The 24870-nt window shown below is 46.0% G+C and overlaps 1 protein-coding gene and 1 long non-coding RNA gene across 2 annotated transcripts; both read left to right on the top strand.

Annotated features, from left to right (window-relative positions):
- The first annotated feature begins 223 nt into the window (after nt 1-223).
- On the top strand, nt 224-1241 carry LOC115535314 (uncharacterized). Its single transcript, XR_003974460.1, has 3 exons — nt 224-369; nt 599-725; nt 1203-1241. It is a non-coding gene; the product is annotated as an uncharacterized LOC115535314 (long non-coding RNA).
- A 20400-nt stretch (nt 1242-21641) lies between these two features.
- LOC115535288 (NLR family CARD domain-containing protein 3-like) lies at nt 21642-24005 on the top strand. The gene is made up of 2 exons (XM_030346357.1): nt 21642-22452; nt 22924-24005. The coding sequence occupies exons 1-2, from the start codon at nt 21740-21742 to the stop codon at nt 23159-23161; spliced, it is 951 nt and encodes a 316-aa protein (XP_030202217.1). The 5' UTR covers nt 21642-21739; the 3' UTR covers nt 23162-24005.
- The last annotated feature ends 865 nt before the right edge of the window (nt 24006-24870 follow it).

Below are 24870 nucleotides of genomic sequence, written 5' to 3'. Positions count from 1 at the left end.
CCTGGTGGAGGAGCTGATGGAGGCCCTGCCTGGTGGAGGAGCTGATGGAGGCCCTGCCTGGTGGAGGAGCTGATGGAGGCCCTGCCTGGTGGAGGAACTGATGGAGGCCCTGCCTGGTGGAGGAGTCCTGTTGTTGGGTAGATGGAGCCTGACCCTGAAGTGATCATCACACTAAGTGCCACTTACCGTAGAATACTGCTACCACAAACTACCGGCGTTTGTTAATATACCAGACAACTACATCTGTTTTACCACACATTAAAGCAAGACTTCCGCTGTTTGTTCCAGACCATGAATCTGTCTGAAGAGAGCTGGTGGAGGAGCTGAGAAGCTGTAAGACGATTAGGAATTTACCAACAAGGATTCCTCGTAAGTTTTTCTTTACTTAACATGGTTAACTTGAAAAGGGCAAAATACAGCTATTACTTTGACATTTGTCAAACTACCACGCGTTTCTGGAGCGGAGGCGAGCTGGTAGGGGAGCCGTGAATCTGGAGGATGAAAATCACTCGTCCAATTTGGATTGTATGTTTTTATTAACATAACAAAGTGGAAACAGAGAGCTTGAAAATAAGACAAACTACATGTTTGTTGCCAGACGTTGGGGCCAGATTTGAGCTGTTTGTTCCAGACCAGGACTCTGGCTGAGGAGCGCTGATGGAGGAGCCAAGACTCTGGAGGACGACATCACTCTATCAACAAGGATCCTCGTTAGTTTGCATAAAGTAAACGGATCGCCTTGTTGTAACGCAGGATTAGTTTGTCCAGTAGTTGAGTTAAGGCATACTACTGTTGTTGGTTACCAGACAAACTACAGCTGCTACTTTGTTACGCGTAATTAAAGCCCACCTACTCCTGTGTTTGTTACCTTACATTAAAGCCCACCTACTCCTGTGTTTGTTACCTTACATTAGAGCCCACCAACTCCTGTGTTTGTTACCTTACATTAGAGCCCACCTACTCCTGTGTTTGTTACCTTACATTAGAGCCCACCTACTCCTGTGTTTGTTACCTTACATTAGAGCCCACCTACTCCTGTGTTTGTTACCTTACATTAGAGCCCACCTACTCCTGTGTTTGTTACCTTACATTAGAGCCCACCTACTCCTGTGTTTGTTACCTTACATTAGAGCCCACCTACTCCTGTGTTTGTTACCTTACATTAGAGCCCACCTACTCCTGTGTTTGTTACCTTACATTAGAGCCAAATTACGTTTGTAACCAGACCAGGAATCTGGAGGACTGACGGAGAAGCCATACCTCTGGAAGGCAAATCCTGAGGACGACCAGGACTCGACCAACAAGGATTCCTCGTAAGTTTGCATTATCTGGACCTGGTGGACCAGGTAGGGGGTTGGGGGTTCAACTCTCAGACCATTGGTGCCTGGTTCAAGTCCTCAGAATACAGTGATGCGTCCTTGAGCAAGGCGCCCTAAAGCCTGCCTGCTCCTTAATGTCTTATCTTTGGTTCAGATAATGTTGCATTTTTTGAATATTGAACGTAATCCATGTCCTTGTTTGCTCCGGGCAGACACACCTGAGCTGAACCTCACCTGATCCTGTTTGGTCGGGGTCGGACTCACCTGAGCTGAACCCCACCTGATGCTGCTGGTCCCGTCTCCTCAGTTCATCTTAGCCTCGTCTTCCAGAAGACCTGCTGCACTCAGAGGTCTGATCCTGATGGATCAATGACCTCCAGTGGGAGTGATCTTCTTGACCCCACATGTACCTGTGTGCTTCCACACGCCTTACCCTCACGTCTGTCACAAACCTCACTACTTCACTAATCTCTACTCCTTACCTTTTTCTTCCTTCTCCGTGGTTCGAATCTTTACTCTGAAGGACTGTCTTCTTGAACCTTTACACTGAAGGACCGTCTTCCTGCCCTCAGAGGGTTCAGCGTTAGGGTTGAGAGTCAGGGTTTAGAGTCAGGGACAGAGCTGGTCAGGGAGGACTGGTTTTACACAAACCTCTTCACTTGCTTTTGTGAATGGTGGTGACATTTTGAAATGATTAATTTGGGAAAATGTTTTCCTCTGCTTTCCTTTACAAAAGTATGTATTCAACTTCTGTCAAGTGTTTTTGTTTATACTGTATATTAAAATCCTACATTGGCTTCTACATGTTTGGTGAGTTTCATAAATTGTCCTTTAACTTGGTTAATGTCAAGCGAAACTCCTGCAATACATTTAATATACATGATGGATGCTATTCAGCAATGTTCACATAATCCATTTTTCAAAAATACAAACATCCATATACTAAATTCAAGCCTATTAATGTATTTAACCATGTACATACTGCCCCTGCAGGCCATTCTCTGCTACTACAACAGGTTCAAACCACCAACCCGGTCTCGCATCGATGTACTATAGCTTTGTAGGTTCAAACGGAAAATGTAGTTTGGTGTGAGGCTGTTGTCCAAACTGTCCAGCAGAGGGAGGTGTCTTACACCTCCATTAATTATACAGGAATGTGTGTGTGTGTGTGTGTGTGTGTGTGTGTGTGTGTGTGTGTGTGTGTGTGTGTGTGTGTGTGTGTGTGTGTGTGTGTGTGTGTGTGTGTGTGTGTGTGTGTGTGTGTATTTTTAAAATGTGCTGGTCTATATCTGCAAATAACTCTGCCTCTAGCAACAGGTTTGGTCGACGCATAGGAAGTGAAAGAAATAAAAGCCCAGTTCAGATCCGAGGTCAGATTTTGGATCATGAATGTATTGTGTGAACAAGGTCTGAGCTAGTATGCACCACCTGGAACTTGGTGTGTTTCCTGGAGCTCAGAGGAAAGCAGGACACGTGTTTACCTGGTTGAGGCCCTGAACACAGACCCTGAACCCAGAACCTAAACCCAGACATCCTAAACACACACCCAGAACCCAGGGGCGTCACTATGCTGTTTTATTGGGGGCTAAAGCCCCGGTTATTATTTAATTAGCCCCAAATATATTTCTTGGGAATTTTTTTTTAATAAATAAAAATATTCATAAATATTTATAAATAGCCTATTCTAGATGGTCCATCTGGCAAGAGAATAAACAGTTTAAAAACATAACCTGTTTACCACCTCAAGTGAATTAACCTCTCCTATCCCCAGTCAGATCTGTGTGTGTGTGTGTGTGTGTGTGTGTGTGAGCTTGGCTGACAATCCCTTTCTCCATGTCGCGGTTCATGGTCTTCAGAGAGTCAAGGCCAAAGTTCCTTTCCCCCAATTCTTTTCAACCATTGCCGAGATATCCCCCACTACCAGTGGTGTAGTCTATTTTATTGTAGTGGGTATACTGTGATGATTCCCTCCCAGCCTCGTACAAACCCGTCCCACCGGCACGTGTACGTGTGTGGCGCTTATGGGGTGTCGCACCACACTCACCAACGCAGGGGTCTACAACCCGCTGATTTAAGAGTATAACGATTATCAACAATCATGGAAAGCTGAGTAGGTTTATCAGTGTTAATAACAGTATGAACAAATAGAACAAGTTGTCCTTTGTATATCTATAGTAGCAATAGCACATGCTAAACAAGGACAAAATCTACTCAAAATAATTGAATGAACTGTTTACAACCATGGCTAACCAGTGCATGAGAAGGAGATGACAGGAGACTAATGTTTCCCTCTTTCAATTGCTCTAATTTTAGCTCTTACTGTTATCTAACATACCATACAGTAATTGAATTTTGTAAAAGTGTGAAATTACTGCACCTCAAAAATGACCATGAATTAGCTTTACTCTCATTGGCATAGTTATTAACATTATGAATTTCAACTGTGTATACCAACTGCATGTTGGCTGACATTTACCTAACTTTTTTCCCTTCACTCTGACCAAGGATGCCTGTTATTAAATTCCTTAGCCTGACACCCAGTCCGAAAATGTCCCCTGCTAAAAGTATTTTATTGCAGTTATAACGAACCGGTATTTGTGAAAAATAAACACAGAAGTGAAAGATCTGTCACAAGACGATTGATACGTATCCGTGCACATTTTTAAGTGGGTATACCCAAATCCTGGTGCGTTCCTAGTGGGTATACGGTGTATACCTGCGTATCACGTAGACTACACTAGTGCCCACTACAAGTCTTTACTTGTTGTGGAAGTACAAGAGACTTCAGATGCAGTCTTTATTATTCATATCATCCGAGGTGCACATTGCCGTCCTTGATTTTAGATATAATATTATTATTATATAAATACCCATGTATATTATTATTATATTATATTATATAGATATAGACCTCCAAGAGTCCGCAAACAGCAACAATCCCACCTCCATGCTATGGTTCAGTCTGACAGCTCATTGGTCAATGTTCAGCAGCTCATTTGCATTAAAGCTACAGACACCAGAAACAGTGCATTCTGAAGGGACCACACGTGAAGAAAAATATTTTTTTCTTCACGTGTGGCCCTAATACTCCGTTGTAGACTGAAACAGAGGGGAATAGCGTTAGGCAAATTATTTTTTTCCTAAAAGCAATTTCCAGCAAACAGCTTCAAAAACATGTTTTCTGGAAGTCAAATACTTTGTTTACTTGTTGGTAAAAACCATAATATGTCTCGTTTAACATCATGAAAACAGAGATATAATCTTTCTGCAGATCAAATAATAGAATGTATAAATCCTCATTCGGTTCCCCGGCCAGCCCGCGTGTAGAACCAAGATGGCTGCTCGCCCAGGACTGATCTGACTGGTTTGGAGACAGGCTGCCTGGGCGACCTGATTGGCTGCCTGGGTCACATGGTGTGCTGAGTGTTGGCTGTGGAATGCCCCGGTAGGTGCAGCCTGGGTTCCCGCCAGAGACCAGGAGCACCACAACACCAACTGTACAAACTGAACCAACTGCCACAACACGGCCTCCATCTTGTCTCCTGACGTCAAAAGAGTGTACTGAAGTGAGATCTTTGTTGTGTTGTATTATGTACTAAAGTGAGATCATCGTTGTGTTGTGTACTAAAGTGAGATCATAATTGTGTTGTGTACTAAAGTGAGATCATCGTTGTGTTGTGTACTAAAGTGAGATCATAATTGTGTTGTGTACTAAAGTGAGATCATCGTTGTGTTGTGTACTAAAGTGAGATCATCGTTGTGTTGTGTACTAAAGTGAGATCATAATTGTGTTGTGTACTAAAGTGAGATCATAATTGTGTTGTGTACTAAAGTGAGATCATCGTTGTGTTGTGTACTAAAGTGAGATCATCGTTGTGTTGTGTACTAAAGTGAGATTATCGTTGTGTTGTGTACTAAAGTAAGATCATTGTTGTGTTGTGTACTAAAGTGAGATCATCATTGTGTTGTGTACTAAAGTGAGATCATTGTTGTGTTGTGTACTAAAGTGAGATCATCGTTGTGTTGTATTGTGTACTAAAGTGAGATCATCGTTGTGTTGTGTACTAAAGTGAGATCATCGTTGTGTTGTGTACTAAAGTGAGGTTATCATTGTGTTGTGTACTAAAGTGAGATCATCGTTGTGTTGTGTACTAAAGTGAGGTTATCATTGTGTTGTATTGTGTACTAAAGTGAGATCATCGTTGTGTTGTGTACTAAAGTGAGGTACATCATTGTGTTGTGTACTAAAGTGAGATCATTGTTGTGTTGTGTACTAAAGTGAGATCATCATTGTGTTGTATTGTGTACTAAAGTGAGGTTATCATTGTGTTGTGTACTAAAGTGAGATCATCGTTGTGTTGTGTACTAAAGTGAGGTTATCATAGTGTTGTGTTGTGTTCCCTAGGTGGAGCAGGGTGTAGAGACAACACCGTCACCAGCGGCATAACACCTAAACTGCCAACACACAAAATGTATTGGTAAAGTAAGACCTGTAATGGTGTCGGGAGATTCCAGAGATACGAGAGCCTCACCGCCCACGGTGAGGCGGTGAGGTGTGTGTGTGTGTGTGTGTGTGTGTGTGTGTGTGTGTGTGTGTGTGTGTGTGTGTGTGTGTGTGTGTGTGTGTGTGTGTGTGTGTGTGTGTGTACTCTGTGTACACTGAGTACTCTGTGTACACTGAGTACACTGAGTACTCTGAGTACTCTGAGTACTCTGTCTACTCTGAGTATTCTGTACCCTGAGTGGACAGAGCTCAGAGCTCTCTGTCCATGCTCTAATAAGCTGATCATAATTTATCACTGAGTGAGGTCATGGATCAGCCGCCTATTCGAGGTTAGTCTGGGAGGAGTTTGAACTGGGAGTGGAACTGGTCCACCAGGAAGAAGACTGAGATACTGTAGTCCACTCTTATCTCTGATAGATCATAAATATGAATAACTTATCAGTAGGATGATCATTGTTAAGATTCCTGCTCTACAGGATGCTACGTGTTAGACTGTGGGCATTAGGGATCGAACCCAGAACCTTCCAGCCTGGAGTCAGGTGTCAGGTTGACGTTAATAATGACTTTTTATTCCTGTGCCTTCTTGCGTCCTTGGGTGACTTTAAAGGTACTTGGGACAGAATGAACTGTTGTTATATTTGCAGTCCGGTATTATAATTACACTATTCAGACAGGAATCTTGGTAAGAGAAGACGTTTAAATGTCTTCTCTTACCGGGTCTTGTTCTCTGAGGGTCTGCATCACAGATCTGGTTGTGATGTCATACCACATGAGGAAGTCCATGTATGGTCCTACCTTCTGAGCGGTTGAACCAGCACAGGGAGCAGTTGGTATGATATCCGCACAGTGAACTTGATCTTATCAGACACATTTTGTAGCCTTTTGAGTCCTTCTGTGTTGAATGATGATACGTTATTAAAGAGTATATTAAAAAACGTCTGGGAATGAGAGGGTCTATGAATCTGCGTCTAGGAGAGACCACCCTGCCTCTGGTCCAAAGTTAACAGAGACAACAGTCCCCTGTGAGCGGAATACACAGCTCATATAAAAGCAGAGTCTGGGAGGAGTATCAACTGGGAGGGGAACTGGTCCAACTGGTTGGACATCATTTCCTTGGTATGAGTCAGACGGTTTGGTGTGGCTCACTTCATCACAGCAGGAAGACGACTAAGGTACTGTAGTCCACTCTGATCCATGATAGATCATCAATATGAATAACTTATCAATAGGCTGATAGTTAGTTTCCTGTAAAACCACATGTTTAAAAACGTTAGTCAATGTATGGATGCATTGCTATTTGTTAAAATTACCATTGAATAATTTTGAAGATTCCTGCTCTGTAGAATGCTACGTGTTACTCTGTGGGCTTTAGGGATCGAACCCAGAAACTTCCAGCCTTGAGTCAAGTCAGTATTGGTTCTTAATCACAAGTCCTGTTGTGACTTTAAAGGTACTGAGGATAGAATGGACAGTTGTTATATTTGTAGTGCGGTATTATGATTACATTATTTCGGCAGGAAGACGGCCATCTTGGTTAGTGAAGGTGTTTAAACGTCTACTTGTACTGGGTCTTGTTCTCTGTGGGCCTGCATCATTCTGCAGTAATGAAGGCCTACTCTATATCTGAGAGCAACACTCGTAGGAGAGGGACATGACCTTCAAGGTGAATTAACACTGCTGCGACCGCCTCGACACAGAAGTCACTGGTGACGACCGGTTCGTGTTCTTCAGCTCAGCCAATCCCACTGACATCCTCTCACCAGCAGGTGGTGCTGCAGTGCACCTTTTCAAGGGTTTCAAAACGAACCGAGCAGAATGATCCACTTTACTACCGCTGGAGTTGAATGAATCACAGACTGCAGAAGAGTAGACCGTTTGTGACTTTTTTTCTTTTGTGTGTTTGTGTGCACTCTGAGTACTCTGTACTCAGAGTGGATAGAGCTCAGAGCTCTCTGTCCCTTCTTCATATTTAAAACAGTGATTACTATTCATAACTGAATGAGGTCATGGATCAGCCGCCTATAAGAGGTTAGTCTGGGAGGAGTATGAACTGGGAGGGAAACTGGTCCAACTGGTTGGTTCACCATTTCCTTGTTATGAGTCGGATGGTTTGGTGTGGCTCACTTTACATTGTAGGAAGAAGACTAAGATACTGTAGTCCACTCTTATCTGTGGTAGATCATAAATATGAATAATTTTTAATCTTATCAGTAGGTTGAACATTTTTAAGATTCCTGCTCTGTAGAATGATGGATGTTAGACTGTGGGCATTGGGGATCGAACCCAGAACCTTCCAGCCTGGAGTCAAGTGTCAGGTTTACGTTAATGATGACTTTTTCTTCTTTTGTCTCCTTGTGTCCTTGTGTGACTTTAAAGGTACTTAGGACAGAATGTACAGCTTTTATATTTGTAGTGCAGTATTATGATAACATTATTTAGACAGGAAGACGAACATCTTGCTTTGTGAAGGTGTTTAAAAGTCTTCTCTTACTGGGTCTTGTTCTCTGTGGGACTGCAACACCGATCTGGTTGTGATGTCATACCACATGAGGAAGTCCATGTATGGTCCTGCCTTCAGAGCGGTTTAACCAGCACAGAGAGCAGTTGGTATGATATCCGCACGGTGAACTTGATCTTATCCAGGCCCGCCGCTCCCTATAAGCAGAGTATGCAGAGTGCGTAGGGCACCAAGTACCTGAGGGGGCACCAAAATTAAGGCTTGTAAAAATAAAAATAAATAAAAATATAATTTAATTAAAGAAATATGTAAATTAGTTATGAAGAGGCCCACCGTTGTTTGTTCTTAATTGTATAACCTATCACTCAATTTCGGCAAATGAGATGTTTTTACCTAATATATAAAAAGGGGCTCCCCCCCCCCGCTCGTGTAGGGCACCGAAACGGCCAGCAGCGGCCCTGATCTTATCACTCACCAGGGTGATGTGTACTGAATAGGTGTAAGAATTGCAGAAAGTGACATAAGCTATGTGGCCAGCACCCGAAGATGTCGTCCAGGAACCGACAGTTCACCTGTGGCAGCAACGGGCAAGACTGCAGAGCAGAACGCTGGAACCACGCCATGTAGACGTTCTCATAGCTGGGGGGGACTTGTTGCCCGTCGCCGTCCCGTGCGTCTGGAGGTAATGCTTGTTGTTATAAACAAAGTCCTTCCTGCAGGTTGGTGGTCAGTGACTCCGCCAGGTGGCTGGGGGGCCTGTCGGGGTCTGGGTACCGGAGGAGGGCAGAGCGGACAGCCCTGTTACGTGTCAAAATGGCAGCAAAGGCAGACAGAGAGTCATGGATGAGTTTCGAATATTTATCTTCAACTTCAGCATCAAGACATGTTATTATTCACAAAGTTACACCATTTTCCCCCTCTTCCCTAAACACAATGTCCATCGCGACCACGGAGCGTCGGAGAGCGTCCAAACGATAGGGCGGAAGTGAAGAGCGCTGGCGATCCAAACATACGACGTCCACGAGAGCGTAGGGAGTGAAGAGACGTCCGAACGATGGGGCATCCACGGGCGCGGATAGAGTCAAGCCCCCTCTTTCCATAATTCTCTGCGCTATATATTGCGTGTAATCAGGAACGGGCCAATCACCAATCACTAACGCTAACCACGCATGCTGATCTGATGATTGACAAAAACTAATTAGATGCCTGGACTCTCCTCATGGATCACCGGCCAGAACCCCATCACCATTTTAATATGATGTGCATGTATTTACCTGTATGTCAATTGTGGCACCCATTGCACTCCTGACCATCCCTGGAACACGTTTCTTCTCAAGATTTCTTCCTTGCTGATTTCAAGGGAGTTTTTTCTTGCCCGTGTGGGGGCTTGGGTAAAGGGGGGTGTCACAAATATTTGTGACTGTAATGGTGATTAAGGGCTATACAAATAAAATTGAATTGAATTGTGAATTGAATTGAATCGTTGTGGGCCAATGGGAGGGCCTGGCCTTGATTGGCAGCACCAGGGTGTTGGCATGGCGACTCCTACCTCGGGGGGCTCCGGGGGGCAGACCAGAGGGGGGGGGGGCTGCTCCTGGGGGGATTGGTGAGGGGGGGGGGGGGGGGGGGTCTGGTGTTTAACAGCTCTAGGTCAGGGAGGGGGGGGGAGGAGTATGGGAAGGGGGGGGGAGGAAGACCGGGGGTCTGGAGCTGTAGGGGGGGGGGGGGACCCGAGAGGCAGTGGGCCTGGGGTGGGGGGGCGAGGGGCGGGTGGGGGGCTATGGAGGGGGGGGGCTGGGGGTGTTGAGAGGGGTAGGGGGTCTAGGAGGGGGGGGGGTAGAGGACAGGGGGGGCAGTAGAGAGCAGTGTGTGTGTCTGAGGGAGGGGGGGGGGGCCGGAGGCGGGGTCTGTACCGGGGGGGGGCCACCTCACAGCCACGCCCCCCCCCCCCCCCCCCCCCCTCAGAGGGGAAGCCTGTTGGAGGAGGGGGTTAAAGTGTGGGGGGGGGCTGTGGTAGAATAAGGTTCTGCTTCAGCCAGTCGTCCGTGTTCTGCTCCCCCCTGTGGACGGTATGGGGGGGGGGGGGGGGCAAGCAGGTTTAATGGACTCTGCTCATTGGTTCCCCTGTCTGACCGTCCCTGATGGGGGGGGGGGGGGGGGGCAAGCAGGTTTAATGGACTCTGCTCATTGGTTCCCCTGTCTGACCGTCCCTGATGGGGGGGGGGGCCAAGCAGGTTTAATGGACTCTGCTCATTGGTTCCCCTGTCTGACCGTCCCTGATGGGGGGGGGGGGGCCAAGCAGGTTTAATGGACTCTGCTCATTGGTTCCCCTGTCTGACCGTCCCTGATGGGGGGTGTTGGTGGTGACGGCGTGGGGGGTGACTGCTTGGTGGTGAACTGCTGGTATGGTTTTAAAGGATGACTTGGTGATGTGGGAGAGTGGAGGTAGGGGGTGTGTGTGTGTGTGTGTGTGTGTGTGTGTGTGTGTGTGTGTGTGTGTGTGTGTGTGTGTGTGTGTGTGTGTGTGTGTGTGCGTGTGTAAGAAACGCACGCATAACACGATCACACAGTGTTATCGTGTGTTTGTGTGTGTGTGTGTGTGTGTGTGTGTGTCTGTGTGTGTGTGTGTGTGTGTGTGTGTGTGTGTGTGTGTGTGTGTGTGTGTGTGTGTGTTGGGGGTTCCTGACCTTGAAGACCACCTCAGCGATATAGGTTCCCATCTTTCTTGAGGTTGGAGGCCTGAAGCCACGCGGGGACTAGCCTCCAGATCTACACACACAGACACACACACATTTTTTTGAATTTGTATTTTCCCCCTAATCTCTCTTTCGCTGTACTTTTGAACCTTGAGCTGCAATAACAAGTGATTCCCCCGTGTGGGATTCATAAAGTTGATCGTATCTTATCTGCTTGTGGATGTTTTATTGGTAAGAGTGTGTGTGTGTGTGTGTGTGTGTGTGTGTGTGTGAGTGAGTGTGTGTCTATGTTTGGGGTCCTGACCTTGAAGACCACCCCAGCGATAGTGGTTCCCGTCTTTCTTGCGGTCGGAGGCCTGAAGCCACGAGGGGACAGACTAGCCTCCAGATCTACATTCCTACACGCACGCACACACACACACACACACACACACACACACACACACACACACACACACACACACACACACACACACACACACACACACACACGCACACAGACATTAACGCACACATACACAGACATTAACACACAAACACACACATGAATGTGACTTTTGCAGGACAGTCATCACAAAAGCATCCAGACCCACCCCCTGACTGGGAGACGAGGTGACGTGTGTCGGGGCTCCACTGACCGTCCTTAGCGTCCTTACCCTGCCACCTGCCGTGCTGATGTTTGGCTTGTTGTGGGCTTTGTGTGTGTGTTCAATGATGTATCTGTCTGGTCGTATTGGCTGTAGATGGATGGTTAAATAATGTCACGATCGGTCGTACTGCAGGCTCTCATTATGAAGTGCACTGAAGGTGTGCCCATATCCGATAGGCTATATACCTGACATTTATTCAGCTGATTGCTCTTTTAAGTGCACCAGATTGGTGCCAATTATTGTCGTGTTTGCATTGTAATGCACAACTTTGCCTCTCCTTGTTATAAAACAACACGCATCCCAACAACTTTAGTCAATGCAGGCTCCTATCAGTGTTTCTTTACGAATACTATATATCAGATTATCAATAAATGTTTAGTGTGTGCATGCGTCCGTGTGTGCGTGCTTGTGTGAGTGTGTGTGTGTTGTGATGTAGGCTATAGATATAGACTGATTGTCTTGGCTTGCATCCATGAAATATTGCAATGTTATGGCCTAGGCTACTGCATATTGAAAACATTTGGATAAGTGTTTCGCAACAATCTGGGGATGAGGACAACCCAGAATATTGACGGTATTTCACACACTGCCATCTCAATATATAGCCTAACATATATAAATGTAACACTTTATTAGACACAAATGTATTTTCGAGATAAATCGGTTTGATTAAATACTCAAGTGAAATACAAGTACCTCCAAGTTGTACTTATTGTTCGGTACTTCAGTGTGGGCAGTTACAATCCATCACTAAAGATTTTATAGAGTATTCTGATTCAGCGGATTTACTATTTATTTGTAGAATCTTCACAACTCACAGCAATGAAATGCTAATTTATCATCATGGGAAATAGCATATAAACAAGTTTCATAAAAAAATAATTCTAAGCAGTACAGAACAGTTTAACATCTGAATTGATCCAGAAAGCCTATTTCCTAGAATAAGTCATTTGTATTCCTATTTAGGCCATCTCACTTATGGTCACTTAAATGTTTTTAAGCTCACCATGTCCAGTATTCAGAGTTCAAAACATTCATTCACAAATGTGTTCTATTTGTTTGCCAAGCGGAGCCAGACAGTCCTGTGCAACAGATATGGAAAACTGTTCATTAGTTATCATGAGTTTGCAATTGATAGAGCAGTTGTTGGTGTTTTAGAGCCATCTGCTGGTGTGATTGGGTATTGCATGTCTGCATCCTTGTGTGTGCGGCCGTTGCTAGTCAGAACCATTTGACGTGACGTGGTAAGTTCGCATTTTAAATAGCTCCCGAAGATTTATAAGTTTTAAGATCAAGAATGTATGTTTATGTTATGAACCTCGACATATAAGATGATTGTATATTGTATAATTGATGTTATTATTGTTTTTATATTTGTCACTTGGTAGGGAGTTTATTCACATTTTTAGTTTGACCACATGTTACCGGTTAGCTATGTTAGATGTCCGCTAGCAACACAAGTGTTTTGTTTTTTGTTCGTGCAGATCCTGCTGTATAAATCACAAATATACCTTTGAAAGAGACCAATGTGTTTGTCCTGTCTTTCAGTCCTTTAGACCCAATCACAACCGTTACACCTGCGCAAATATTCAAATTAGTCATGTGCGCCTAACAGAAGATAGAGGCAATGTAAATAAATGATTGTCGTGCATTGTTGTGCATAGGTAAGCCTACTGCATGTGTGCCAGAATGGGGCCAATTTTTCTCGTGTTTGCATTGTAATGCACAACTTTGCCCCTCCCTGTTATAAAATAACGTGCAACAACTTTACCCAATGCAGTGTGTGTGTGTGTGTGTGTGTGTGTGTGTGTGTGTGTGTGTGTGTGTGTGTGTGTGTGTGTGTGTGTGTGTGTGTTGTCATGTAGGCTATAGATATAGACTGATTTTCTTGGCTTGCATCCATGAAATATTGTAATGTTATGGCCTAGGCCTACTGCATATTGAGAACATTTAGATTGGTGTTGCGCAACAATCTGGGGATGAGGGCATCCCGAATATTGACGGGTATTTCACACTGCCATCTCAATATATAGCCTAACATATAAAAATATAATACTGTACCAGACACAAATGAAAGTAACTTTCTTTTCTTTTAATTGCAATGCATTTCTTTTAAGTCTATTGTATATCTTTTTTGTGTTGTACTTTAAGCACAGTTACAGTCTCCAAGGTGTTTAATTATTCATCTGTCATCTGCTGTACACATCTGTACTGTAGTGAGGGCAGTGTGGTTATGTTGTGGGGTTCATATTGAAGGTCTATGACGTTCATAATGCTTTAGTGTGACGCAGTCTCAATGACCTCTCTCAATAAAAAGCTAAAGTTCAAAAGGCAATTGAAGTGATGGATGAGTTGTGTTTGTGTCCAGGTCTCCAGTCTACTATGGATGAGGAGATAGAGGAGGGGGGTCCTACCTCTAAGACCACTCTTTCTGGGGAACATGGCCGCCAGAGCAAAGCTAAGAGGTAAGAAGAGGATCTCTCTGTCTGTGACTGTTGTCCATCTCAGAGCTCAGCAGTGATACATCATGACTCCATCATTAGTCTGAGTAAAAGCTGCGTTTGTGTGTGTGTGTGTGTGTGTGTGTGTGTGTGTGTGTGTGTGTGTGTGTGTGTGTGTGTGTGTGTGTGTGTGTGTGTGTGTGTGTGTGTGTGTGTGTGTTGAAGCCCAGAGCAGCAGCAGAGAGCAGACTCCCCTGGACCCAGCTGTGTCTCCATGAAGAGTGACCGCTCTATGACACCTCCTGCTAACTTTAAAGATGGAAATCAGTCTACTGAGAAGAGGTAAGCATTGATTAGAGATGATGATTTCGGCCGTAGTCTTAAATTCAACCAACTCTCTGACCAATCGATTGGTCGATGGTGAATAGATGATTATAAAACAATGTGCACGTTATCTCTGGCTCAACATAATCTACCACAGTGCGTTGTACTCTACCTGCTAGCCTCAATATCACATAAGTGCTGTTTGGAGAAGGGCAGTGGGTTTCAGACCCCCTCTCGGTCCAAGTCCACTCGGTTAGGGCAGAGCTTCAATATGAAGCAGACAGCGGACGAGCCACGGAGCGTCGGGCAGCGTCGTTTATAGACGACACCACCGGGGCCCACTGGATGCTGCTGGGATTAGTGACAAGAAGCCAATTCTGATGTGTTCCCACTCAAAGCCTAGCGAGCGTTAAACACGAAGGGGGATGAAGAATCACAGACGTATTAAGAAAAAAGTACTCATGCCACCATTTTAGCTGATCTGCCCACAAACTTACTCTACACTTTGCATGCTATTTTGTTGTCCTTTTAACCAAATGCTGCCAGATGGATGACTTTGTTGGAATTAATGAGTTAGTAGTGGAGTAAAGGTTCAGTAAGTTAGGACTAGCGGTCTTCTTTATGGGCCAGTTCAACGTTGAGGAACCCGGGGGTTTGACCTCTTGTCGTATAAGTCTTATAGTTTATTAAACCATATGATTGTTGAAAGGTGTGAAAAGCTAAGCCATCCGTGAGGAACTCGGATTAGAGCCGCTGCTCCTTTACTTAGAAAGGAGTCAGCTGAGGTGGTTCGGGCATCTGGTAAGGATGCCCACTGGGCGCCTTCCTTGGGAGGTGTTTCAGGCACGTCCAGTGGGGAGGAGACCTCGGGGAAGACCCAGGACTAGGTGGAGAGATTATATCTCAACACTGGCCTGGGAACGCCTCGGGATCCCCCCGTCAGAGTTGGTCAATGTGGCCCGGGAAAGGGAAGTCTGGGGCCCCCTGCTTGAGCTGCTCCCCCCGCGACCCGACCCCGGATAAGCGGATGACGATGAGATGAGATGAGATGAGATTGTTGAAACAGAAACTACTAAGCCTTCAACATTCTTTTATTCATAACTAATGTTATTTCTAACACAATATAGCCCGTCACTCAAATTTCGGTCTGCATTTGTCCCTCCCGGCCCTAAAATAATGGATTGAGAAGCTCTTTGTTCTTATGAAAGGAATACCAGCCATAGTCCAACCAAAGAGAATTTGGTCCAACGAGTGCATATCGATTAACCAGTTAACGAACTTACCAGAACTTGACAGCCCTAGAGATTATATAGGTACAGCTTCTATCAAACTTCCAGAAGTCCTGTTTCTTGTTTTCTAGAAGAGTCCAGCAGCAGAGAGCATACTCCCCTGGACCCAGCTGTGTCTCCATGAAGAGTGACAGCTCTATGGAACATCCTGTTACCTTTAAAGATGGAAATCAGTCTATTGAGAAGAGGTGAGGATTCATCATATATTATAAAGGTACAGCTTCTATCAAACGTCCATAAATCCTGGTTCTTGTTTTTCTCGAAGAGTCCAGCAGGAGTGAGCAGACTCTTGTTATCAGACTTCACTGGTACTGATGTTTCCAAGTCAGGAAGAATTAAAGTGTGTGTGTGTGTGTGTGTGTGTGTGTGTGTGTGTGTGTGTGTGTGTGTGTGTGTGTGTGTGTGTGTGTGTGTGTGTGTGTGTGTGTGTGTGTGTTGAAGCCCAGAGCAGCAGCAGAGAGCAGACTCCCCTGGAGCCAGCTGTGTCTCCATGATGAGTGACCGCTCTATGGATCATCCTTTTAACTTTAAAGATGGAAATCAGTCTATTGAGAAGAGGTAAGCATTGATTAGAGATGATGATTTGGGCTGTAGTCTTAAATTCAACCAACTCTCTGACCAATCGATTGGTCGATGGTGAAAAGATGATTATAAAACAATGCGTCTGTTGTCTCTGGATCAACAGAATCTACCACAGTGCGTTGTACTCTACCTGCTAGCCTCAATATCACATAAGGGCTGTTTGGAGAAGGGCAGTGGGTTTCAGACCCCCTCTCGGTCCGAGTCCACTCGGTTAGGGCAGAGCTTCAATATGAAGCAGACAGCGGACGAGCCACGGAGCGTCGGGCAGCGTCGTTTATAGACGACACCACCGAAGAATTGATTATAGCTTTTATCTGTGTGTAATATAACGGGGCCCACTGGATGCTGCTGGGATTAGTGACAAGAAGCCAATTCTGATGTGTTTCCACTCAAAGCCTAGCGAGCGTTAAACACGAAGGGGGTTGAAGAATCACAGACATATTAAGAAAAAAGTACTCATGCCACCATTTTAGCTGATCGGCCCACAACCTTACTCTACACTTTGCATGCTATTTTGTCGTCCTTTTAACCAAATGCTGCCAGATGGATGACTTGGTTGGAATCAATGAGTTAGTAGCTGAGTAAAGGTTCAGTAAGTTAGGACTAGCGGTCTTCCTTATGGGCCAGTTCAACGTTGAGGAACCCGGGGGTTTGACCTCTTGTCTTATAACCCTGCGTTCACACCAAAAGATGCAAAAAGTTGACGCGCGTCGTGATCCCATTCAAAGTGAATGTAGAGACGCGTTGCTGCTTTGCTGCCGCAGCATTTGCTGCCGAGAAAACGGGCAGCAAAACTTGATTTGCGGTGCGTCAAAATCTGATTTGCGGCGCGGCATGCCCGCTGCCGGGCACGGGCGAAGGGCGCGTTCACGTATTTTGCGGCGCGTCAAATGCTGCTTGAGTTGAAATATTTCAACTTTTGACGCGCGTCAAAAGTTTGACGCGCCGCAAAACTTGATTTGACGCGCCGCAAAACTCAGGCGTCAACGCGTTCGGGCAGCAAATGCATCTTTTGGTGTGAACGCAGGGTAAGTCTTATCGTTTATTAAACCATATGATTATTAAAACAGAAACTACGGAGCCTTCAACCTAATTTATTCATAATTAATGTTATCTCTAACATTATATAGTCCGTCACTCAAACATAAAACAAATCAGTCTGCATTTGTCCCTCCCGGCCCTAAAATAATGGATTAAGAAGCTCTTTGTTCTTATTAAAGGAACACCAGCCATAGTCCGACCAAAGGGAATTTGGTCTAACAAGTGCATATCGATTAACCAGTCAACCAACCGACCAGAACTTGACAGCCCTAGAGATTATATCGGTACAGCTTCTATCAAACTGACAGAAATCCTGTTTCATGTTTTCCTAGAAGAGTCCAGCAGCAGAGAGCAGACTCCCCTGGACCCAGCTGTGTCTCCATGAAGAGTGACCGCTCTATGGATCATCCTGACCAGTTTAAAGATGGAAATCAGTCTATTGAGAAGAGGTGAGGATTTACCAGAGATCATAAAGATACAGCTTCTATCGAACGTCCATAAATCCTGTTTATTGTTTTTCTTCAAGAGTCCAGCAGGAGAGAGCAGACTCTTGTTATCAGACTTTACTGGTACTGATGTTTCCAAGTCAGGGAAAATTAGTGTGTGTGTGTGTGTGTGTGTGTGTGTGTGTGTGTGTGTGTGTGTGTGTGTGTGTGTGTGTGTGTGTGTGTGTGTGTGTGTGTGTGTGTGTGTGTTGAAGCCCAGAGCAGCAGCAGAAAGCAGACTCCCCTGGACCCAGCTGTGTCTCCATGAAGAGTGACCACTCTATGGATATACCATTTCAATTTAAAGATGGACGCCCCTCCAGAGAGGAGAGGTAGGGGTTTCAAACAGACGATGAAAACAGACCAGTTGGTTGTTATCATTCTCTACTGATACTGATATCTACAAGGCTGGGGAAATATAATTGTGTGTGTGTGTGTGTGTGTGTGTGTGTGTGTGTGTGTGTGTGTGTGTGTGTGTGTGTGTGTGTGTGTGTGTGTGTGTGTGTGTGTGTGTGTGTGTGTGTGTGTGTGTGTTCCCCACAGACACCAGAAGAGGTCAAAGGTTACCAGTGCTCAGTCTCTACAGCAGCATCAAACAGAGCTGATCAAGGTGTGTAAATGTCCACCAAGACGTTTGACTTCAGCTCTCCATGAACATTAGAAAGCATCTCTTGTCCAGCGGGACGTGAATCCAGGAAAGATGCTTCTGATGTCCTCAGTTAGTTCAGAGTAAAGTTCTCCTTGATGTTTGTTCTGTTCCAGAGGGCTGAGGAGAACGCACACGCTTTCCTAGACAAGGAGCTGAAGAAGCTCTGGAGGGATCTCTTCTCAGATTACCCACAATGCTCAGAGGGTCAGAGAGTGGAGGAGGAGGAGGTGGATGGTAAGAAGGAGGAGCAGAGGAGGCGCGCCATAGAGGGAGTGGTGGACATCACAAAGCTCTGCCTGATGGAGATGAACCAGGAGGGACTGGCCGACACACTGGGGGGCGGTAAGAGACTCTTATCTTGAAAACAGAGAAGAAATACACATTTTGAAGAGCAGTAGGAGATTATTATTTGCTCTCTTCAGACTAAATTACATAATGTGAGACTTATTCATTTCAAACTTCAATATGGAGACATTCTTTCCTCTTTGGGGTTAAATGGTTTAATCCAGTATGTAGGGTTGTTGTGGGCTCTCAGCACCGTGGGTGCTAGGGCTCTGAGCACCGTGGGTGCTAGGGCTCTCAGCACCGTGGGTGCTAGGGCTCTCAGCACCGTGGGTGCTAGGGCTCTCAGCACCGTGGGTGCTAGGGCTCTCAGCACCGTGGGTGCTAGGGCTCTCAGCACCGTGGGTGCTAGGGCTCGTAGCACCGTGGGTGCTAGGGCTCTCAGCACCGTGGGTGCTAGGGCTCTCAGCACCGTGGGTGCTAGGGCTCTCAGCACCCTGGGTGCTAGGGCTCTCAGCACCGTGGGTGCTAGGGCTCTCAGCACCGTGGGTGCTAGGGCTCTCAGCACCGTGGGTGCTAGGGCTCTCAGCACCGTGGGTGCTAGGGCTCTCAGCACCGTGGGTGCTAGGGCTCTCAGCACCCTGGGTGCTAGGGCTCTCAGCACCGTGGGTGCTAGGGCTCTCAGCACCGTGGGTGCTAGGGCTCTGAGCTGAACTGAAAGAGACACCCTGACAACATTGAACTCCCTCCTCAAAACACGTGGCCTTCTCGCTGTAATGACCCCCTACCGTGGGTTCCCCTCGTATCCCCGTTGTGCTGCTGTTCTTACCCCCTCCTACCTGGGTCTCCTCACTGTTCCTACCCCCTCCTACCTGGGTCTCCTCACTGTTCTTACCACCTCCTACCTGGGTCTCCTCACTGTTCTTACCCCCTCCTACCTGGGTCTCCTCACTGTTCTTACCCCCTCCTACCTGGGTCTCCTCACTGTTCTTACCCCCTCCTACCTGGGTCTCCTCACTGTTCTTACCCCCTCCTACCTGGGTCTCCTCACTGTTCTTACCCCCTCCTACCTGGGTCTCCTCACTGTTCTTACCCCCTCCTACCTGGGTCTCCTCACTGTTCTTACCCCCTCCTACCTGGGTCTCCTCACTGTTCTTACCCCCTCCTACCTGGGTCTCCTCACTGTTCTTACCCTCTCCTACCTGGGTCTCCTCACTGTTCTTACCCCCTCCTACTTGGGTCTTATGTCTTGTTTTGATCATGCTGTTGGCGATGCAGCTCTTGCTGTTTTTGACCCTAGTTTGTTTTATGAATTGTAAGGCGACCTTGGGTGTCATGAAAGGTGCCTTGAAATAAAATGTTATTCAATGTAATTATTATTATTATTATTATTATTATTGATAATATTCAACATAAGCTGCAGAATAACTCAGTGGAAGAGATGTAACACTATCTTGTTATATCAGCATGTCATTTTACACCAATTCACTATCATTATTATTATCATTAGACCAATCATATTGCTGTGGAAAAAACGAAAAGTCTGTAACATTTTGAATCTGTAACATGCCGACTTTGTCACGACCAGCTTCTCCGACCAAAAGATATGAAGCCACATTAACATTAAACATTATACTGCAGACCAACAGCAGGACAACTCAGTGGAAGTGATGAAACCCTGTCTTGTTGTATCAGCATAGCAAATCACTTTACACTGATTCACTATCATTATTACTATCATTAGACCAATCAGATTGCTGTGGAAATAATAGGCCTTAACATTTTGAATCTGCTTTTCCGACCACTAGTAATGAAGCCCCTAAATATCATGAAGTTGGTAACTAAACAGGAAATATTGACCTTGTTCCACTGATCACCATCCACTAACTGATGTCATCTGTTGTTTTCTCATTTAGGATCTGCTGCTGTCGATTGCCAACATAGAATCAAGTCTCATTTGAAGAAGAAGTTCAGGTGTGTGTTTGAGGGAATCGCTAAAGCAGGACAGCGAACAGATCTGAACGACTTCTACACAGAGATCTTCATCACAGAGGGAGGCAGTGGAGAGGTCAACAAGGAACATGAGGTCAGACTTATTGAAACAGCTTCCAGGAAACCAGCCAAGGAAGAAACACCAATCAGATGTGAGGACATCTTTAAACCCTTACCTGGACGCGATCAACCAATAAGAACAATGATGACAACTGGAGTGGCCGGCATTGGTAAAACCGTCTTAACACACAAGTTCACTCTGGACTGGGCTGAGGGCAAAACCAACCAGGACATACACTTCACATTTCTCCTCACTTTCAGAGTGCTGAATGTACTGAAAGGGAAAGAGTTTAGCTTGGTGGAACTTCTTCATCACCTCTTTATTGACACCAAAGAAGCAGGAATCTGCAGATTCGACCAGTTCCAAGTTGTCTTCATCTTGGATGGTCTGGATGAGTGTCGACTTCCTCTGGACTTCCAGAGAAACCCAATCTGGACTGATGTCACAAAGTCCACCTCGTTGGACGTGCTGCTGACCAACCTCATCAGGGGCCACCTGCTTCCCTCCGCTCGCATCTGGATAACCACACGCCCTGCGGCAGCCAATCAGATCCCTGCTGAGTGTGTTGACATGGTGACAGAGGTGAGGGGGTTCACCGACCAACAGAAGGAGGAGTACTTCAGGAAGAGATTCAGAGAGGAGACGATGGCCAGCACAATCATCTCCCACGTCAAGAAATCACGAAGCCTCCACATCATGTGTCACATCCCAGTCTTCTGTTGGATCACTGCTTCAGTTCTGGAGGACATCTTAAAAAAATCCCAGATCGAAGAGATGCCCAAGACCGTGACTCAGATGTACAGCCACTTCCTGAGGGTTCTGTCCATACAGGGGGACAGGAAGTACCATGGGAGGGCTGAAACAGATCCAGACTGGAGCTCAGAGAGCAGGGAGATCATTGTTTCTCTGGGAAAACTGGCTTTTAATCAGCTGGAGAGTGGCAACCTGATCTTCTACGAGGCAGATATGGCAGAGTGTGACATCGATATCAGAGCAGCCTCAGTGTACTCAGGAGTGTTCACCCAGATCTTTAAAGAGGAGTGTGGGCTGTACCAGGACAAGGTGTTCTGCTTTGTCCATCTGAGCATCCAGGAGTTTCTGGCTGCCCTTTATGTCTTTCTGTCCTTCATCGATACTGGTGTCAACCTGCTCTCAACCTCCAGGAAAGATAAACTCCTCCTCTACCAGAGTGCTGTGGACAAGGCCTTACAGAGTGAGAACGGACACCTGGACTTGTTCCTCCGCTTCCTCCTGGGCCTCTCCCTGGAGACCAATCAGATTGTCCTACAAGGTCTGCTGGGACAGAAAAAAAGATCACTGCCCACTCAGATTAAAACTGGTTTGCTGCGAATGACAGGAAGTAGGTCACAGACCAATGAGGGAACAGTGTCTTACATCAAGAAGAAGATAAAAGGAGACTTATCTGCAGAGAGAAGCATCAATCTGTTCCACTGTCTGAATGAGCTGAACGACTGTTCTCTAGTGAAGGAGATCCAGGAGTACCTGACATCAGGAAGTCTCTCCGGAAAAACTCTCTCCCCTGCTCAGTGGTCAGCTCTGGTCTTCATCCTACTGACATCAGAAGAGGAGCTGGACGTGTTTGACCTGAAGAAATACTCTGCTTCAGAGGAGGGTCTTCTGAGGCTGCTGCCAGTGGTCAAAGCCTCCAAAACATCTCTGTAGGTTCACTAATAACATGTATTACAATACACACTACACAATATAATTACAACTGGAATATAAAGTTAAAATAATCTGAAAAAGATCTTTGTAGGTTCACTAATAACATGTATCACATTACACACTACACAATATAAATACAGCTGGAATATAAGGTTAATATAATATGAAAAATATCTCTGTAGGTTCATAACAACATCATTTTAAACATACTAGTTATAATATCGTACAAAACATCACTGTAGGTGTCCTAATAACGTTTAATGTATTACAGTACACATAAGAGAATATTCACAACAATAGAAAATAGAAGACATTTTCAATCTCAACTAAACAACTATTTAACATTTATACATTTAATTGTTTAGTATGTTTGTTAAACTAATAACATTCCTTGATTATTTAATAACTTAAAGATGTTTGTTATATTAATCACAGTTCCTAACCTGTTCTCTTTATTACGTGTGCAGGCTGAATGCCTGCCATCTGTCGGAGAGATGCTGTGAAGCTCTGGCCTCAGTTCTCAGCTCCAAGTCGTCTAGTCTGAGAGAGCTGGAGCTGAGTACCAATGATCTGCAGGATTCAGGAGTGAAGCTGCTCTCTGCTGGACTGGGGAGTCCACACTGTACACTGGAAACTCTCAGGTCAGTATTCAGCCTCTTAAAACTGTGTCTTGGGGTTGTTAAATATGTAGCTCTGGCCCGCTGATGTGAGGGTTAGGGGTTGACCTGTTAACTACTAGTATGTTATGTTTGTTACATGTTATGTAACTCTGGTCAGCTGATGTTAGGGCTAGGGTTGACCTGTAAACTAATAGTATGTTATGTTTGTTATATGTTATGTAGCTCTGGTCAGCTGATGTGAGGGTTAGGGGTTGACCTGTTAACTACTAGTATGATATGTTTGTTATATGTTATCTAACTCTGGTCAGCTGATGTGAGCTCATGGGGATGAGGCTTTAGCCGTGCTGTGATCTGAATATAATGTACACCTCATCATAGAGCTTCACTGGCACGTGGTAAAGTGAATCATATTGAACATTAAAGATGGACTTTATTAACTTCACATTAGTTTGGTGTAGTGCTGGTCATGTCCGATGCATTTCTGTTGCTCTTTTGCCGGCTGACAAAACTCTCCCTGGTTCTACACAATGTTAGAACCTGTGAAGAAACGGTCTCAGCGTACCAAACACATCGGGTACGCTCCTTACTCTAACCGAACAATATCTCATTGAGTTGTAGCTATTGAGAAAGGAGCATTTGTTTAAGATCCTGTTTCACATCCAAGTGAGGGAAGTTCTGATGTCTGTGATGATGTCATCTCCCCACTTCCTCTTCCTGTTCTCCTTGTCCTCTTCTCTGCTTGTCCTCCAAATGGAATGAATACGCTTTATAAATGTGGTTACTTTAGTATGAACTGCTCTCAACCAGAATAAGTATAATAATTTGTGTGCGTGTGTGTAGCTTGTCTGGCTGCCTGGTCACACAGGAAGGCTGTGCTTCTCTGGCCTCAGCTCTGAGCTCCAACCCCTCCCATCTGAGAGTGCTGGACCTGAGCTACAATCACCCAGGAGACTCTGGAGCTGCGCTGCTCTCTGCTGGACTGCAGGATCCACGCTGGAGACTGGACACTCTCAGGTATGGAGAGGACAGCTCACCACTCAGGGACATAGTCTCCTACAAGGATTCAAGCTGCTAGATGAAGTGGTTTGAAGAGGCAGCTGTCACTCATGTTGTGTAGAACGTGATGAGACAGCAGATGATGAAGGTGAATGTTTCAACATACTGCTCTCACTTTGTTTCCCCCCCAGTGTGGAGCACGGAGGAGTGTGGAGGCTGAAACCAGTTCCACAGAGATGTGAGTGTCTGTTTGATTCATCACATCACACACTCACTATTGAGATGGAAAGTCCATCCACACAGCAGGAAGTGAGGTCACATCCTACTGGGAATGAAGATGATGGCTGACATCATGTATCTTAGGTCTATTAATACTGTCCACCATCACAGTTAAACCTGCTTGTATAAAACCCAGCAGGTATTACATTGTTACACTGAGGGGGGGCTGAGGGGGAGGGGGAGGGGGGGTGACCGGCTGAGGGGGGAAGGGGAGGGGGGGAGAAGGGGCTGAGGGGTGGGGACTAGGGGTGAGGGGGAGGGGGGGTGACCGGGCTGAGGGGGAGGGGGAGGGGGGGGGGGGACCGGGCTGAGGGGGAGGGGGAGGGGGAGGGGGGGGGGGGGAACCGGGCTGAGGGGTGGGGACTAGGGGTGAGGGGGAGGGGGGGGGGGAACCGGGCTGAGGGGTGGGGACTAGGGGTGAGGGGGAGGGGGGGTGACCGGGCTGAGGGGGAGGGGGGGGGGGAGGGGGAGGGGGGGGGGGGAACCGGGCTGAGGGGGAGGGGAGGGGGGGGGGGGGAA

Source organism: Gadus morhua, chromosome 22, assembly GCF_902167405.1.
Source record: "Gadus morhua chromosome 22, gadMor3.0, whole genome shotgun sequence".
Lineage (NCBI taxonomy): Eukaryota > Metazoa > Chordata > Actinopteri > Gadiformes > Gadidae > Gadus > Gadus morhua.
The sequence above is the reverse complement of the archived record's forward strand: the minus strand, read 5'-3'. Positions and strand labels throughout refer to the sequence as shown.